Source organism: Cryptomeria japonica, chromosome 8, assembly GCF_030272615.1.
Source record: "Cryptomeria japonica chromosome 8, Sugi_1.0, whole genome shotgun sequence".
In the NCBI taxonomy this organism is placed as follows: Eukaryota; Viridiplantae; Streptophyta; class Pinopsida; order Cupressales; family Cupressaceae; genus Cryptomeria; species Cryptomeria japonica.
In genome coordinates, this window is record NC_081412.1 from 307,714,097 (window position 1) to 307,734,367 (window position 20,271).

Consider the following 20,271-nt stretch of genomic DNA (forward strand, 5'->3'; position numbering starts at 1 on the left):
CCCTCTCAGATTGTCCACCGGTTATCTTAACATAGGCATGCATCAGGATCATCTACATATATTAATTTAGCTCCTTCCAAACTTCTATAGATCATGTCCCTCTGTTCTGGTAGGTGAGAAGCTTCACTTATAGCTTTTTTTGATAGGTAAGCAAGAACGGTTCCATCCTCGGCCACAATTGTCCTTGAGTGTGAATCATAGTGTTTGGCGCACTCAATCATTAGTTCATGACATCTAACTGCAGGAGGGAAGCCGGCTGCCTTGATGATGCCACTTTCTATTATCCTCTTGGCTATCGGTGATTCTTTGCCAATATATGGTGCCTCACGAAACTTCCTCCACCGGGATGTAATTTGGTCTCCAAGTCATCATTCTTCTTATCTTCTTTGATGAGAGCCTGCCAGGAGGTAGATCCACTTGCCTTGGGCGCTGCCATCATTCACCTATTAAAAATGTTCAAGTTAGGATCTCAATTTCCAAATAAGACTGATTTAACTCTATACATGCATCCTAACTTGGATGAATTGTGGTTTTCTGCCTCTAATCAGACCTGATTTTTTATCCTAAATGCAGTCCTTAACCCTGATTTTAATGATTTCCTTTCAATTAAATGATTGACACTACTTAATGAAATCACTGTTTGGAATGTAAGTCTGATGTCTAATGCAAATCTGGGTTGTCCAAGGTGAATTCGCTGTATGATAGGCTCCCAGCTGAGTGCAATTCGCTTCCTCTGATCTTCAAATGATAAATTCACCTTTTCTAAAAGACCAGACCTGCATTCAATGATGAAATTCGCTGTTCAATTGGAGAAATTCGCTGACCTGCTGACAAAATTCGCTTTTGGAGAGGAATTGTGTTTTGAATTGATGTTAAAATGATTAATTTGATCCTCCTTATATATGTGATTTAGGGTAAAGGTGTGTCTTTTGTGGTAATAGGCCGGACTTAATCTAGCAAAAATAAAACAACAAATTGTCTTCCTAATGCTGGCCAACTTAACACATTAGAGTTCTTCTTTTAGCAATTCGAATTTTAAATTGAACTTGGTACCAACATGTTTGCTTTTGATGAATTTCGCCTTGGGTCCTTTGCAAGGTACACACATGATTCGCTCCATGTCCTTAGCAAGGACAAGGTCAAGGTAAATAGTTCGCTCCATGTCCTTAGCAAGGACAGGACCTAAAATGAAAATCGCTCTTGAACCTTAGTAAGGTACATGACCTTGAAAAAAAATCGCTCTATGTCCTTTGGAAGGACAAGGTCAAAGGAAAAAACTCGCTCCATGTCCTTAGCAAGGACAAGACTCTTGATAAGAATTTCGCTCTAGGTCCTTAGCAAGGACAAGACCTAAAAATTCGCTATGTGTTCTTTCCAAGGACATGACTTGTAAAATAAAATCGCTCTATGTCCTTTCTAAGGAACGTGACCTTGAATTGAAATTCGCTCCAAGACCTTTGGGAGGTACATCAATTGGAAATAATTCGCTCTAAGACCTTGATAGGGACATGATGAAATTCACTCTCTGACCTTGGCAAGGACAAGACCTAAAATAAAATTCGCTCTCTGTCCTTTGGAAGGTACGCACAAGATTCTAGACAAAGCTCACTCTAAGACTTCTCCAAGGTACACATATTCAAGTTCGCTCTGGACCCTTAGCAAGAAGAAGAAAATTTCGCTCTGGATCCTTTGGAAGGACATGACTCAAAATTCGCTCTAGGACCTTTCTAAGGATAAGACTTGATAAGAAAAATTTTGCTCTTTGTGGTGGCCAAGGTACATTGTCTTAAGATGAAAAATCCGCTCCAAGTTTGAGGCAAGGTACATGATTTGGAGAAATTCGCTCCATGTCCTCTCCAAGGACATTCGCTCTAGGACTGCCCCAAGGACAGAGTTCGCTCTAGACCCTTGGGAAGGACATGACTCAAAATTTGCTCTGGGACCTTAACAAGGTATGCAACTTGGAGTTGATCCTTTATCCGGCTTCTACAATTGTCCTTCACTTAGTTGATTTTAGCCTTAGGTTTTCAAATCTTTCCTCATGAAAGCATCATCAATTCGACCCTTAAGAACACCTATGGAGGAAATTCCCTCTGGGTCCTTTGGAAGGACAAGCAACAAGTTCGCTTTGGAACCTCAACAAGGTACAGGGTCAAGGTAGGAAATTTGCTCCAGGTTCTTAGCAAGGGCAGGGTCTTGACAAAACATTTTTCTCTCAAGTTGGGACAAGGTACTGTTGTGACGTATTCACACATCGCCCCATTGCAAATGGGGACCCCTGCTTTTTGATTTCTAGGGTTTGTTTTCTAGGTCTTTTAGGGTTTTGTCTGTTAGCCCTTGCAGGATGAGTGTTGTTGAGGGGATCGTTGGATTGCAGGCTTTGCTTGACCCAAGGTGAGTCCACAGGGCCCCAAAATTAGGGTTTCTTTGAGAGTCTTCCTTAGGGCCTGGTTTTGCTCTTGTTGCTAATTGTGTCTTGCTTTGTGAGTAGGTATCATTCTTGAAGGTCCGAGCCAGGTCGAGTTGGTGAGTGATGAAGTCTGGAATGTCATCCTGATCTTCAAATGCCCTGAAATTTGGCTAAGTCTGGAATGTCCTGATCCTGAAATTTGGCTGTCTGGAATGTCCTGATCCTGAAATTTGGCTAAGTCTGGAATGTCCTGATCCTGAAATTTGACTAAGTCTGGAAAACTGAAGAATCCTCCAGAAACTAGATTTTGCAATATAACTCATGGAGGTCCGAAACCACTCTCAAACATCCTGAAAGTATATATGGAATATAACTTAAAGTATAAGTGACTCACTTATATGTTATATTCCATAAAATGATCCCAACGGAGAGTCCAAAATGTCAAATTTCGCTCCTGACCCTTCCAAAGGGTCCAGAGCGAAATTCTCCATAAGACATTCTACTTTGACCAAAACCTAGAACTAACGCATTCCCAGGCTTGAATGAAGGCAAAAGCACTTGTTTGAATGAACAAATAAAAAAAATGAAGTCAAGATCATGGCCTAAGGTGAATTTCGCTCCTAACCCTTCCAAAGGGTCCAGAGCGAAATTCTTATTTCCTCTATTTTTCTCCTTAGCTTGACCAAGTTTGTAGACTTTTGAGGCATAATTGAGAAGGTTTGATGCAACTTTGCCTTGGAGAGGAGATTTTAGACCTTGGGATGATGGATTCTAGCCTGGGAGAGGAATTTCGCTCTTGACCCTTCCAAAGGGTCCAGAGCGAAAATCCTTATAACTCTCATTTCCCTTGCTTGTTTTGGATGGGCGTTGGTTTATTAGGCTTTGTGTGTGAGTCTTGATGTGTTCTTGCCTTGAGAAGTGTTTTGAAAAGTGAGGATCTTGTCCAAAAATAGGAATTTCGCTCCCGACCCTTCCAAAGGGTCCAGAGCGAAATTCTTCATAAGCCTCATTTGCTCCCTTGTTTTGGATACCAACCTTGTTCCATGGGCGAATTTGGGAAGGAAATAACATGTCTCTGCCTTTTGAGGTGATGGAACGTAGAAATGTGAAGGATTTTGGCCAAGATTAGGAATTTCGCTCCTGACCCTTCCAAAGGGTCCAGAGCGAAATTCACTATAATCCTCATTTGCTACCTTGAATGGGCTTAAAACCTAGTTCCTCAAGTGGAAAACAATCTATATTTGCCTCCAAGAGAAGATTGAAGTTTGAAAAATGAGCAATTAAAGCCTAAATCAAGATTTTCGCTCCTGACCCTTCCAAAGGGTCCAGAGCGAAAATCAACCTAAGACTCATTTCTGGCCTTATTTGACCAAATTTTGATTTGCAAGGCATTTTGAAGGGAAGAGTAGACATGTTTGGACGTTGGAAATGTTTGAAAGCTTTGAAAAAATGAAGGATTCTAGCCAAGAAGGTGAATTTCGCTCCTGACCCTTCCAAAGGGTCCAGAGCGAAATTCCTTGCAAGCCTATTCTTTTGACCTTGTTTTGGCTTAAGACCTTATCCCTTGGGTGAAGGATGATGTTTAGTTACCTCTTGAGGTGATTTTGAGTTGGAAAAAGGAAGAATCAAGCCCAAATCATGATTTTCGCTCCTGACCCTTCCAAAGGGTCCAAAGCGAAAATCCTCCTAGACCTCATTTCCTTCCCTATTTGACCAAATTGTGATGTCCAAAGCATGTTGAAAGGGGAAATGGACATGATCTTGCCTTTGAGAGTGTTTGGAAGTTGTGAAAATGAAGGATTTTAGCCAGGAAAGGAAATTTCGCTCCTGACCCTTCCAAAGGGTCCAGAGCGAAATTCCTTATAAGCCTACATTTTAACCTTTCTTGGACATGAAACGTTGTTCCTAGGGCAATGAAGGATGAGATTCTACCTTGCAAAGAAGTTTCAAGTTGAAAGAATGATGATTTTGGGTCAAGAATGAGATTTGCCCTCCTGACCCTTCCAAAGGGTCCAGAGCGAATTTTCTCAAAACCTCTCTTTGCTATCAATTTTTTGCTAGATCAAGTGTGGGCTAAGGTAAATTCAAGGAGAAGTTGCCCCTGAGAGTGACTTTAAGTTGCTAGAAACCATGAAAGATGAAGGAATTGAGCCTAGAAGTGATTTTTGCTCCTGACCCTTCCAAAGGGTCCAGAGCGAAAATCCTTAAAACCATTTTTATTCCAAAATTTAAGCAAAGCCAAGCTTGGACAAGGGTGTGAGAAGGCATTTGGATTGCCTTAGAGTGGATTTTGGTTGCCAAGAATGCAAATTTTGAAGCCTAATGAAAATTTCGCTCCTAACCCTTCCAAATGGTCCAGAGTGAAATTTCTAAGATTCCCCTTTTTTCTTTGCAAATCAAGACAGGATTTTGGTTTTTCAGTGTGCCTTCAAACCCATGTCCACCTTAAAAAACAGGATCCCCTCTCTTAAAGACCCTAGGGATGTCTTGGACCTGTTGTCAAGATTTCCCTCGTGACCAATTTCCCTTCTGTATTTCTTATGCTTTCCCAAGACATTAATGTTAAATTATCTTCTTTCAACTCATTTTATTGGATTTTTTTTAACGAACACTAAATATAGATAAATTTCCTCTAATTTGTACCGATAATATTAACAGTCATAAGTTGCAAGTTCAAATACACTCAAAATTTCCTTTAAGAATGCATGTTTACTTTCATCCAAAGAATAGAATTCATGTAATAATTTGAATTTGATTAGCATGGAAATCAAGGTTTACTAAATTTTAAAAACACTAACATTCGGCCATATTATGGAAGAAACCATATTATGACTTCCTTGTCATGTTGGTCCAGTTAATTCTGTTACAATATTTACCTAGAGAAAAAGTAAAAGTCTGTTGGCTAGAAGTAAAACAAAGAAATTACCTGAAAAACTAGAAGCCCAATAAGAACAGGCTGTGTTTCAAAGCCAAAACTTAGGAAAAGGTCATTTGAGTTCCGAACAAGAGTATACCCACCAAATTGCAGAAGTGTAAGAACCTGTAAAGATCATATACATCTGATGTCAGCACTGGCAACTAAAAACATTGGATTTGCTCTATCTTTAGATCAAACATTCTATGAAGAAATTGTAAAGCCCCTCAAATAAACGATTAATACTGGCAACCATTCAGTCTCAATTACTTGTCATACACTCAGACCATGTCCAACATTGCAAATGTGAAATGTGACAGAGATTGCTAATAGAAAATCAGACGCACCCACCCTTTACTGTTGGGAATTAATTATTCCAGAAATACACCTATCAGAGTATTACTATATTATATGATATATACCACATCTATCTAAAAGGTGCCGAGAAATATCCATGTAGGTAAATTGGACACAGTACATTCACTTAAGAGGAAGTTAGACATAGAACCATAATTTTATTTACATAAAAGTTATTTTATTATACTTAAAATTTGTTGTATTTACCTCAGAGCTATTTTGCTTAAGAATTAGTTTTATTTTACCAGAAACATGTAGACACATAATTTTAAAATTTTTGTTTTACTTGTTATATTATCAAGACCATCTTGTACAGAAGATACATTAATGCTCACTTAAACAAACATAATTTCAATAAATGATGCTATTCAGGTCAAATTAAAAGAGTACGGACAGATTATGAGACTTAATCAAAGCAGTAATTTCATGCCAGAACATGGTTACTCAAAAATGGAGAATTCCTATAGGATCCTTGCCTGACTCAAGAATACCTACAAACATAACACAATAAACATTCGTGTCTATATCAAGTCTTATATAAGAGTATTAATAAGTTATATGTTTGCAAGTTATATAATTCTATGAATGTTCTATTTTCAGATAAAACGTATAAATTACACAAGCATTAAAGAAAAAGATAATCAACCATACTCAATCCAGCCTATTCTTTCACCAAAAGAAACTCTGTCCATCTTACTCTTCATCTTACTTCTAATATGCCATCTAAGTTCTTCACTCATTCCATGGTATGATAAAAGTAACATATGTCATCAATATGATATCGTTGCCACAAATGTATTAATAACATAAGATTATTATGAAATTGCTATAAGATGGCCCCAAGATAAGATGGCTTCAAGTTTGTGTATTATACATAGTAACATAACATAATCACTATTCTACATTTAAGCACATTTGTATTTAAACCATGTATAAATTACACATCGTACATAATAAACATCAGTCCTATTTCCACAATGTACTTAAGATTACCTATATTAACAATTCATTTATACTTACTTTATTATATTGCATAATATCTACACACCCTTTTCACCTTATTGTCATGCATATATACCACTGACTACATATAATCTCATATACATATTATTTTGACATCCCAATTCAACATACCTATATTTATGCACACTTATATTCAGGCAAAATACCATGCACACAACAACTTACATCATGATAATATCTCACCTCTTTATAACTTGTATCTCCTTTATCTTCCAAATTATAACCTATCACTCTAACCTGAAATCTCCCATTAAATGGGATATAGTCTCCATAAAATTTTGATTGCATTTTACACCAAAAATTGTCTAAATATAGCCGTAAAGTTTTCCTTAAATTTTAATCATATTTTAGAGCAAGAAAGTTTAAATTCAGCCATACAGTTTTTATAAAACTTTAATCATATTTTACGGCTAAAAAGTTTAAACACAGCCATATGGCCATCAAATTTAGTCCCTGGTCATGCCCATTTATTTGTATTTTTACAACAAACAAAATCAGGGAATACCTTCAGCCTTTTCAAGAAGCAAAAATGGTGGTTTCTTTCCTTTTTTCTTTTTTCTTTTTGAACATACAAACTAACAAAAGCTATAAATAATAGGGGCCAAACTTACTCTTTCCAAATACATTCAGACCCCATGGAATGGCAAATCTGGCAGGTTCAAACTCAGTGTGACCAGCAGCACTAGAGCCGTGAGTTTGACATAGTAGAGGAAAATTTTGAATGATTTTGGGAATCTAAACCCCAGCCATGGCTTCCACAACAAGTCGACAACTTGAACTTATTTGAAGAGAAAAACCAATGCCCAAGAGGGAAGACCCCATGGCATGTCACATTCATTAATTTAGAACTTACTAATGTGGCAACCCTGAAGGGATAATAGTGCTTAAGAAAATATTCCAACCCAACATGTATAGATCTTCAGGTAAGTACTTCAAATTCTCTTGATGACTGATTTATACAGCAATACCAGACTTTATCAATCCAACCATAAAGGTGAATGCATATTTAGTTCTCAAACTAAGGTGCCAAGATGTCAACGTAGCTTTCCAATACCCAATCCCTCTCCTATGGCGTCCCCCAAACTGAATGCTTCTTGCTACAATAATGGCACCCAAAATAAAACATTTTGAACAGCCATTATGGTATCTAAAACATGGGGAGTGAAACTAAAATACAGAGGCTAAGGCATGGTAAAAGAGCCATACTTATTGCTCCCTGACAAAGATTTTAGGTCCATACTTGTTGCTGGAATACCCTCAGAAATGCATGGATTCCACAGCGTTGCCCATCTTTCCCTCAAACACCATTGACATATTGCAAGACAAAGAAATTGTGATGGCTTTGGCATGCGCTTACATAAATGATATTTTCATTGGTTGTTCCAAACTTTCTAAGGCCACAGAAGCTTATGATGAGGACAAGTGCACAACAGCGATTGGGGGTTCATTCCCTGGGGACCTCTTAGCATCTTCAATAGAAGCAAATTGTGTTGTACAAGAGGCAAGGGTTGGGTTGGGTTGGGTTGATGGTTGAATCAATAGCAGGTTTTCAAGCAACTTTTAACTTTTAAGTATACGTGGGAGAGCACTTAATTCTCTGGCAGATCACATCCAGGGGGGTAATATATGCAATTTCTTATCTCCTGTGTAGCACTGCCATTCAAAGGAAAATAGAGAAGAATCCTGTTACACCATTGCAAGTGCAAGACATCAAAATACAGTAAAAGCAGCAAGAAGCATCAGCCTTTTGGCAGGTAATCAGCTCTAGTGACAGAAATTGACGGTTATATTATATATTAATCTAGTCTAGATTAGGCTTGTCCCAGGCTCTTTTTGGTTCTCTGTCTTTAACTGCTTGTTCATGGCAGCAGATATTTTCTAAACATTTTTTGAATTTGATATGCTACAAGTGGCCCTCAATTCCCCACATTTACACATCAAAAAAGGAAAAAGAAAATACCCATATAAACAATTTTACACATATCCCATTATACATTAGCACTCCTACATTTTTTGTCAATTCAATGGAAATGATGTTTTCTCCTATAATCCTATTACACTCCAATACTCCTGAGGAAGAATTTCTTGCCAATACTGTCGAGGAAAAAAGGGGAGTTGAACCTAAATGGAAACAACACTTCGAAGATGCTCTATAGCATTGAAAGTTGGTGGCCAATGCTTCACAAGTAAACCAGAATTTGGCAGATATAGAAACCGCCCAAAATAGCCTTTTGCCATCACTAGGAAGTCTATTGTGCCTGAGAAGTACCAGTTTTCCTAAATCTGTTGCCTGAGTCATAGGTCCAGGAAAGGCATAACAATCAATATTTTTGTTAGCCATGAAAATAGCCTTCGGAACTGTTTTCTGTGCATGGTATGTCATAAATGAAGTCGCATCATTTTGGACATTCAATTTTTTGTTAACCATGAAAAGAGGATTCAGAAAAGTTTCCTATGCATGTATCTCATAAATGATCTAGCTCATTGTTTTGAACCTCAAAAGGTTCTTGAGAAACAGCCCATGTAAAGCTAGGTTGACGGTTGCAATTTGAGATCATAGCATCCTCAAGAGTATGCGGATAGATAACAAGGATCATGACTAATGGTTAGAGAGAGTAGATCTGGTATGATGTGGTTTGAAGGACGGAAAAGCATGAACATCATAGAACTCTAATAAACGTTGCAAGATCACAACATATTTGCATGACTAACAAGTTCAATTAAAGTTCTTTAAACAAACCATACTCCTACCAGTAGTTATTTGTCTTTAATTCTTTTGTAATAAACTTTCCGAAGTCTGCCCTATATTAGAAAGCATAAGGTTGAATGAAAAAAGGCAACCCTGCCTTGTGAAAATGTCTGAATTTCCTTTCAAATGAAGATAAGTAAAGATGGATGTGTATAAGTTTCTTACAAAAATGTTTATTTGATCAAAATTTTAGGAAACACTCCATAAAAACAAACTAAATACACTACATTTGAAAGCTTCACTGAAACAACGTTTCACTTCAAGTTTAGTCTATCAATTGTAATTACCTGCATTGCTATAAAGGAATACATTGTATGATTGAGCTTCCAATGCCCCAGTTCATGAGCAATGACAGCAACCACTTCCCCCTCATTCTTGCACTGCAGAAAGCAATTTATTCTTTTAGTGAATGATAGGAGAAGAAAAATAGATGCCAGTAGACAGTACTGATATGGTTGTAAAGAAACACTAAACAAAAATAAGCATGGGTGACAAAGAATCTTCCATAAAGTAAAAGTATAGCCACAAAACCAAGGTATGGGAAAGACTCCTAAAGTTAGCACAACATAATTATCAATAAAAGCTTATCAAGCCTACACTCCCCCGGAAAGAGGAATTATAATAAAGCTAGTGAAAGATGTGTGAGAACTAGAAGAAAAGGGCACAGAAGATGGGGGTCAGAAATCAAAAAAAAAACAGAAAAACGGAGCAAGATTTTTATGCCACACATCTAACAGACATGTGATGGCATGAAACCCTGAGGTAAAAGTATGATGGTAGTATTCTGTTTGCGGACAAAGATTAAAATGTTACTCCTGATGTGCTGGGAATGAAAACTCAGATGAAAAAAAAAAGGGAATATAGCCATACATTTAGTCTATTATTATGGTAGTCAGTTTCACTGCATGGTGCATACTGAAAGACAATATGGGTAAGGCTTGGAAAGTAAAATGTGCAAAAATAACCCAAAATTTAGAAAGTAATGGACAAGAGAAACATAAAAATTGGCTTGAATAATATTTTTACAACTCATATTGACCTAGTTATAACTCATAAGTGACTGGAAAGTGGATAGCACATATAGCAATGATATAGTGAAAAATACGATGGCATGCAGGTGGTAAATTTTCTAAAACTCAATGCAGAATAATCATGCATCCTGGAAGAACTCTGCAATAAAGATGTTTTCCTGGTAGATTCATCACATTAGATGCCAGATGGATTTTCAGCCACCTCCCAGCGAGCAGTTAATCTTAGCAAGAACTTGTACAATTTAATTATAGTTCATTATAAATATAAATTATCTAATTCAAGCTTCAAACAACTATCATCAAAATATAGCTACCTGTTGAATCAAGGTGTCGTATATCACAATCCGCTTGCTATTGTAAAAACCATACATGTACGCCTGTCAAAGGGGAAAGAAATGAATTTTTTACTGAAAGCAACATAAGTAACATTAATATAAATTATAATCTTACTTAAAAAACTAAAGGATCAAATCATACTTGTTTGCAAACCACAACCAGATTCAATCTTAAATGCAAATCCTTAAGAAAATGATTATTCTGTGCTTGTGTTGTTTACTCTTAATAAATGCAAATGCCTTGTCATAATTTTGCTGTTCACATGCAAATAAAAGAAATGCTAATATATCAACAAATATTAAATGAGCTACAAGAAACCAGCCAAACATGGAGTGGATCAGAGAGTTGAATCTATCAAATGCCTACACATTTAAAATTCCAAGTGCTCAAAATATATTCCTTACCACTGTCAAAATACCAGGACTTTCTTAATAACTATGAAACAAAGCATTCTCTTACAACCCAACTTTTATATCACTCTTCTTTTGAATCTTCAAATAAAGAAGATCAAATATGAAAAATTAAGATGACTCCTGGATTCTTGCTTTTGTAACACTAGGTTCGTATGGCAAGTGATGGATATATATAAACTTTGACTGCAGGATTATTGATAACAGTTGCACATGCATTCACAGATTTAATATTATAGTTTTTAAATATGACAAAAAAAAACAGCAAACAAAAAGACAGTCTTGGGAAGATGGTTACTAAGCATCCCTTATCCATCATCAAAAATATCTACTGATCCAGCTGGTTTTCAGTTCTCTTGAAAAAACAGGCACTTGGTGTTTTTGTCAGAGAAAAGCCTGAAATAATTTCCTTATTAAGGCTTTGTTGTTCAGAAAGCATAACTTGTTCTCCAACTTGGGTAGAAGCCAGAAAGGAACTCATTGCTAGATGGGAAAGGAAGGAAGTTCCAAATGAGAATAAACAAGTAAAGATGTATTTAAGAAGAATGAAAGAGGTTAAACTTTTTTCTTATCGCCCAAAGAAACTTCCACTTTGCAAGATACAGGTAACATCCAAAAAGAGGGCATTCTTATGTCTAGTGCTCCAGGTTCAAGAAGAGACGAGTCAAAATCATTTATAGGTTCCCACGAAAAATATTAAGAAAACATATGTATATGGCAAGGTCACCAAGAGACAAGGGTACTTAGAGACTCCGGAGACTGGTACTTATACCAGTACGGCTAATTTTCAAAAAAAGATGGGGGTACTTGGAGACACCTTTTTTTAAATATAATTTAACAATTTCCAGAAAATCAAGCTGTCATGCCCACGAACATTTGTCCATATTGTCATATACCTCTGCATATAGTTCTACATTTTCACGGTTTAATTAGACTCCAGGATATAATTAATTTCTGCCGCTCTTGGGTTTATTTATCCACATTGGCAAACTTTAAACTATAGTCATGTTTACAAATATTTCAACGGACCTCAAGAGAATGATTTAATTTATTCACCAATCTTCACTTATCACCCTGGCTCATTTTCATTATATGGCCAATACTACTAAGCCACAGAATTTCAAATATGGAGTGTAGCAGATATAACCTTATTTTCTCCCGACTAAAGGCAATCCAAAATACTCAGAATAAATAATCTTATTTTTATGAACTCAGATCGTGGACAGAAGAATTGGATCGAGAAACAAACTCTAATCGGTGATCACAAGACAGGTATAATCAGCAAATCATTAGCATCAGCAAACATTGTTAATGAAGTCATTGAGGAAGTGAAGAAATCCATGATTAGTTAGCAAAGAGACATGACCACTCACAAGAGTCATCTATCCTCAAGGAGGCAATAAGATATAAGTGGAGAAGACTACAATCAAGCAAAGGGGAATATGACAAAAAAAACAATCAGGTAGAACTCGAAGTACAATCAATCATCATTAACAATCAATTATCCAAAACACCTCTGCAGAAATACCAGTATCAATCATCATCGAACAAGTAGAGAAACAGATCTCCCATTTACTTCAGCGGGAATCAGAAATTCACAAGCAGATTCAGTATCGAATAGCATCAGAAATTCTCCACTCGTAGCAGACTAATCTATATAATACTATCACTGTGGTATGCAGAAATAGATTCCATGCTTATCTGTTGAATTGAGGTATACAAATTCTGAGTATATTATTTATTCTTCCTTTATACCTATCGGTGGTACCCCTTCACCAAGGGTCACCACTCTTCCAAGTTGGTCTCCAATAATCATATTATTAATAATAATATAATAATTATACAATATATTTATAATATAATTATATTATCACATAATAATATAATAATTATATAATATAATTATATTATATCATCACAATATTATCACAAACTTTATGTTGTTGATGTCGACCTAAGGGAATCCGACCATATCATCAACACTCCCTCTTAGTCAATTAGGCTGATTAAGCCACTTACATATTTGTCTTCCTGAGGTTGGAAGTGATGACCGACGCTACCAATCTTCAACACTCCCTCTCAGCTAGGGAGGATACTTCCAACTGCACAAGACATATCACCTCATCGAGATGACCAACACAATGACTATACATATGAGCAAGCAAGAAGCTTATCACCTCATTGTGATATCACGTCACCTCATCGTGATGTTTGACCACAATGGCTACATGCATATGTGGAAAGGAAATATATCACCTCACGTGATATCAACCATTATGGCTTATCCATAGATATCACTTCACGTGATATCCACCACTATGGTTTATTCATAGATATCACCTCACATGATATCAACCATTATGGCATATCCATAGACATCACCTCACATGATATCCACCATTGTGGTTTATCCATAAATATCACCTCACGTGATATCAACCATTATGGCATATCCATAGACATCACCTCACGTGATATCCACCATTATGGCATATCCATAGACATCACCTCACATGATATCCACCATTATGGTTTATCCATAGATATCACCTCACGTGATATCAACCATTATTGTGAGATTGTCACCTCACAATGATGGTGAGATGTACAAGTGTTCATCATTGTGAGATCATCACCTCACAATGATATTCACCATGGCTCATCCAGAGGGTAAACACATAAATACAAGAAAATCATCACGAACTCTCTCATGTGATGTTGTCATGGCGTCACACACATGACATCCACCATGAACCATATCAGAGGGTCGAGATAAAGGCTTTCACCCCTTAAGTCTCTCTCAAAGAGAAATGCATTAACAAGAGTTTATACTTTAAACATCTTTTAAAGTTAAGAATACATATATATATAATATAAACAAATCAGTGATGCTGAGACTCAATCTCAGCTAGGGCTTCATTCTCCACCATACCAAGCTTACCTTGAAAGTACACAACTTTATTTTGGAGAGAGGCTTGGTGAGAATGTTTTCCGTCTGCTCATCAGTGCTAATGTATCTCAACTGAATAGCGTTCCTTTCCACCATGTCTCTAACATAGTGATACTTGATCTCCACATGTTTTGATTTATCATAAAATGCAAGGTAGGAGTCTGCATCACTCCAAGCTCACAAAGTATCATGACACTCCATTCCATGAATCATAGTCCTCTGACTGCTATAATTTTCTAATCACTAGAGAAACCATCTTGACATGGTCTACTCCCTCTGAACCAAAATGGGCAATATCCTTGGAAGTCAATTGAAGCAATAAATAGCCAATGTTATAACATGAATTAATAACTACATAAAAATTCATGAACATTAGTCAAGCATGAAATACTTATCTCTTTACAACACAAAGTCTTCCTTTGGCAAAATGCTAACATTTTTCTAACACAATATTTTCTTCCTTTATGTCTGTCCGATACTCAGAAATAAATCATTACCATTTTCTCATAAATCCGCTTACCAGTCTGATCACAGATTTGCCATAGTATCTTCCTTAAAACTGTCACAAAATAAGCACAATAATCTCCTCTGGAATCTGCACTAATTCCTTCTTATTCTCCTCTCATAACTCTGCTTTGATAAGCCTTCTACATAAAAGACCTCTGGTGTGCTCTCACAGTGTATTAACATGTATGCACACACACTCATGACACACTTTCAACGATGATTTTAATTCCTTTATAAAACTCTCCCACAACCTTTCACATAAAGGTTGTATCTTTTCATCCATCAGTTGTGACTCTAAATAAACCATAATTATTTATAATCACACCTTTCTTAATTAAAAAAAAAGATACACTTTATTTACTGATTGCCACTTTATAGAGAATTGACCTTCCATTTGTTTACTTAATAATGTTTGAATGGACATTAATTGCACCCCTTTATTCGTTAAGGCTTGCTTGTGTTAGTTCTTTACGAAGTCATTGTCTTGCTTACACTAAACTACCACCCTTGTCTTCAAGACCACTGTTTGTAATCTTGTCGCTATTCTTTAAATATTAATTGTATGTTTTAATGCACACACACATTCGTGTCTTTAATATTTTCCACAATCATCATGAGAAAATATAATTAAGGGCAAGACATTAATCTCTTCCTTCTCTTAGTGGCTACCTCGATGACAATGGAGATGTGAATGATCAAGAGGTGACTGAGAATATAGTCATGACTGGGTTAGAATCACTGTGTAAAAACATTTCTTTCTTCATCATCCAAACTGGGCATATAAGAAAACAAACATACAGATAATATGTTCGGAAAGTGATAGTCGATTCTCCTTGTCGACTTGACCAACATGTCTTCATACCATATTCATATGCTTATTAATATACTTTATTCATTGGCTTGTGATCATTCTAATAGAATTGTTGTCTTCCACAATGTCTTCCATACTTATATTGTCACGTGATCATTTTCCTTCATCTCTGTACAAATTTGCTGCAGACTTCATATATTTTAATTGCTCATTTCACATTGTCTTAGATAACTCTGTGGTTATCGCTGTATTGTTTTGTCTTGCCACATCATAGTGTCTTGATGACTAATGATAATATCCTTGTGAACTTATCACTGTAATCTAAATAACACGAACTTGGTAATCTGATCCAAATATTAGTAACTTGACTACTGTCATGCTTAAAGACATTATCAACTTCTGCTATTGGTTTACGGTATGCAAGCTTTTTGACATAGTGATCTACATCAATTTCATTTAAAAAATCTTCTATAAGCATTGATCAATGGTCACCAGATTGGCTTAGTATATGTTGAATTTTTAATCCAAAGTGTTGTCTAAGTCCTGCTATGTTACTTTTGTCTTTATATAGATCATCGGTTTATTCAAATGCCACGCTTCCTCCTTAGACACAAGCCACGATATTTCTAGAAGACTCCACGCAATGCTCCTCCTTCCAATACTACAGCCTTCAACAAGAATGCCGATGACTGGAAAAATTAAGTTATTGTGAATAATTTATGTGCGAGAGTTTTAAGAGGTTCGCAATTCGCTGAGCGTTCAGTAATCAAATGTCACAGGGGAGGGAAATGAACCCCGTGCCCCCTGAACGGGGTTATTCAGTATTCATGTCCAATACTAATCATTTCCAATTTGAAGACACCTCCCGACATGGAGTAGAATGATAATTTCGTCTCCCGATTGTAATAGAGCCTTTTCCGGGTTTCGTACCCGCTCTGATACCATGTTGAATTGAGTTATACAAATTCTGAGTATATTATTTCTTTCATCAATACCTTTAGAGAGGAAGATTTATTCTTCCTTTATACCTATCGGTGTGCCCCTTCACCAAGGGTCACCACTCTTCCAAGTTGGTCTCCAATAATCATATTATTAATAATAATATACTTATTATTATATATAATAATTATTATATTATCATATAATAATATAATTATATTATCTCTCAATAATAATATTATCACAATTAATATAATATAATTATATTGTCACAATATAATATAATTGTATTATATTATCACGATATTATCACAACCTTTATGTTGTCGATGTCGGCCTAAAGGAATCCAACCATAGCATCAACACTCCCTCTTAGTCGATTAGGCTGATTAGGTCACTTCCATATTTGTCTTCCTCAGGTTGGAAGTGATGACCGACACTACCAATCTTCAACATTATCCATATACTTAAATCAATTATATGTAGATATGAATATATGATGTACAATTACATCAACTGTATGCAGATCTGTTTGTCTGAATCCAACATAAGCATCTATGTCTTTACTAATATGATTATGATAACCCATTATGTAGGGTAACGAAGGAATGAATCTGCAATTAGGGATAACAGCTTAGGGCACCCTCTTGCAGTGACCAGTAGGGAGAGAATGGCTATGAGGGCACCCTATGGCACTGTGAAAGGGAGAGAACAGCTATGGGCACCCTATTGCCAATTCCCCTTCCAATCCTACATAAGGACTGTTAATAAACATAAGGATCTTCAGCCATGGGTGTGTGGAGGAGGATTGTATGGAGGGAACAGCTGATTTAGGGCACCATTCCTTGCCTCCTTACTCCATATCTTCCATGACTAAGATCTGCATCCGACCCGATTTGCTATGTAGTAATGTCTGTATAATTTCCTTGCTAAACTATAGATTCATTCATGAATGTTGTTTGCAATATTAACTAAGCTTAATATTTAAGATATCTATATGTATATTTGCATATGTTTTTCATGTTGTGTTTGCAGGATTTTTAAGATCAAGGATCATATTATTAAAAGATTTTATTTGGTAAGATATAACCCTAACCTTAATTTTCTGCAATTGTCATTTTTAGGCAAATTCTAGGGCAAATTACGAAGGGGACATTACACAACCATACCTGAGGATTGCATTTTCGGGTGAAACAAACCTGTTTCAGGGACAGGGGGACACCAGGAAACATTTCCTCAGTGTTTCCAGTTTGCAGCAAATTGGCGGAAACGTATCTGAAGAGCGGGGTTGGCACGGAAAATGTGGGGGGACAGTTGTCTGTCCCAGGGACGGCCAATGACATCCCCGTCCCCTCACTTTTCAACGTGATTTATGAATTTAAGAATATTAATATTTTGTATTAAAACTAAAATACAATATGAATGCCACATTATTGAAATTACTAATATCGATTTCCCATTGAAGGGATGTCGCACTTGATATCCTTCTCTATACCCAATTTTTGCACTTCAATTATAAATATATGATATTCATTATTACATACGTTAGGTAATAAGTCACAGACCTCAAGTTTATTAAAGTGAACTCAATCACCCAGCTGTATACTTTGCACCATCAAGTAACATCAAATCTAGAAAACATTAAAAGCTGCAACTAGGGTTTTCATGGATAGGGTGGGTTGGTGTCATTTACCACGTAAATTTATGTTTCATTTATCTGATCTTTTGATGTGCGGTTATGTGATATTTGTTTTCTGTAATTGACAGGACCAGATATTATTGATTCTTCCAGTTAGAATACTATGAAAAATAAAGTGTTTTCATTCTTATACATCGTATTAAGTTATATATGTATATGAATTTATGAATTTCAACTCTCATTAATCAATATTATCCTATGAATATATTTGAAATTTGAAATTTCCCTATATATTTTAAATATTCCTTGTTTTTTATATAGTCATCCCCTCTACTGTCCCCTTCATCCCCTAAAATGGCAACAACAAAAAAAATCAGTCCCAGAAACTCAGGGTAACCTAGCAGAAAATTAAATGACAATGCTCAGGAAAAGAAAACCACGATTTGGTTTAGAACATAGTTTGAAAACTCAAACTCCGACTCGACTAAAATTGTTCTTTTACACTAAGAGATGATCTAGTCTTGCCTACCCATACCCCACAATAGCAATGTTATATATCAATATAATATCATGAGATGTACAACAATGTTATTGGGTACAATGTATCTAGACAAAAAGGTAGTGTTAAGTTTATAACAAAGCTACCTGACCTAAATAACGGGTGTAATGGATCATTGTAGCATATTACTATTCTTTTGCCTCTTCTCACGAGGATGACTATGGAGTGTATACTTTACCAAGGATAGCCATATGGGGTTGCCCTACCTTACAGATTTTATTCCAGGAAAAACAGAGAAATGTAACAAAAACAGATTTTAAAATTTTCAGAAAAAAAAAATTAAAAAAATGTAACTCAGTAGCAATACCAGAAATTGAAAGAGGATCAATATGGCAGACTCAAAAAGATCAGACCAAAAACATCTTTTTATCATATTTTCTTTATCAAAACACCAGGGCGTTTAGCTGGCTCCCAAGATGGTCAGCCAAATTTTAGAAAGGGATCTGAATATATGGTATAAAGGCATCGCAATGCCAACTCAAAAATACTTAAAACTGTAATATCCCCATTTTCAGCCCAGGGTTGTGGAGGAGAAGCAATTTAGTTTAATTAAATTAAGTTGTCTAAATTAACATTTCAAAGCAACTTGTATTTAATAAATTATGTTTATAAATAGAATACTTTATTTTAATGAAGTGACTTTATCTGGAGCCAAAAATAAAATATTATAAATTCACATACATGGCAAAAAGAATTAATATTTAAAAATTGACTTTTAAGATTAAAATTCTGGAAAGTTCCAAGAGGAGTTATAAAAGGAGTTCTGGATTGTTCATTATGGAGAAATCCTTTGTGGGAGTTTGAGGAGTTGTTCAGCAACTCTGCTTAGGACAAAAACCCTAAGGCTAATATTGGTTTTGTGGATGAAAACCCACATAATCGATCCTTGGTGAATTCAGACAGTGTTCACAAGTGTCCAAATGGATTCAGGTTTTGCAAGATTTTGGAGCAAATTGATATGTCTTTCAGATTTACAAGTTTGTTGGCTTCCATATTTCAAGTACAAATTTGTTTAGATTTGCAAGAAAATAACAAATGTCTTTTCGATACATGTCAAGGATTCAAAGATTGCAGTTGCAATGAGTGCATCCAAAAAAATAAATAAATAATATATTTGAGAAGATTATTGAAGAAATCCATTGTTTACACGTTCTTCAGAGGTTTCGATGAAGAAATGGTCTGATGGAATAACATTTTATTTACGGTATATTTTATTACACAAAGTAGCACCCTTGCTGGGCTTGGTCGCACCTATTGAATAGGACATGGAATCTATTAGCATAAAAAGTGGGCATGCTCATCATTTTACTTTCAGCCCACATGTAAATAATTTGGCCATGTTTCTGATGACACATAAGAGTAGGATAGATAAGTGATTACATAAAATACTATAATATGAGGTGCTCCCTTCTGCAAAAGAAGAATCCAAATCTTCCAATTCTCTCAGTTTGTTTCAAGATGGTTATTATGATGAACTACAGGAAAATGAAATGGAGTTTTGGCACATTAGTATTCCATCTGTAATTGAAGTAGCACAGCAAAAGCCATAAAGTTTTTGGAATGGCAAACTCCCAATTTGGCCTTGTGATCCAAGAATTTACACGATTGGTGGCTTGGTTCACAATATAACCAAGAA

General features: G+C 35.9%; 1 protein-coding gene across 1 annotated transcript in view; it reads right to left on the minus strand.

Moving 5' to 3' along the window:
- The window catches only part of LOC131060573 (CAAX prenyl protease 1 homolog), a 54,684-nt gene that overhangs the window by 9,924 nt on the left and 24,489 nt on the right, over positions 1-20,271 (minus strand). The window contains exons 9-11 of the mRNA XM_057993846.2: positions 10,799-10,861; positions 9,741-9,833; positions 5,337-5,450 (exon numbers count right to left, since the gene is read on the minus strand). Coding sequence (XP_057849829.2) covers positions 5,337-5,450; positions 9,741-9,833; positions 10,799-10,861 — 270 coding nt within the window. The remainder of the gene's footprint in view (positions 1-5,336; positions 5,451-9,740; positions 9,834-10,798; positions 10,862-20,271) is intronic.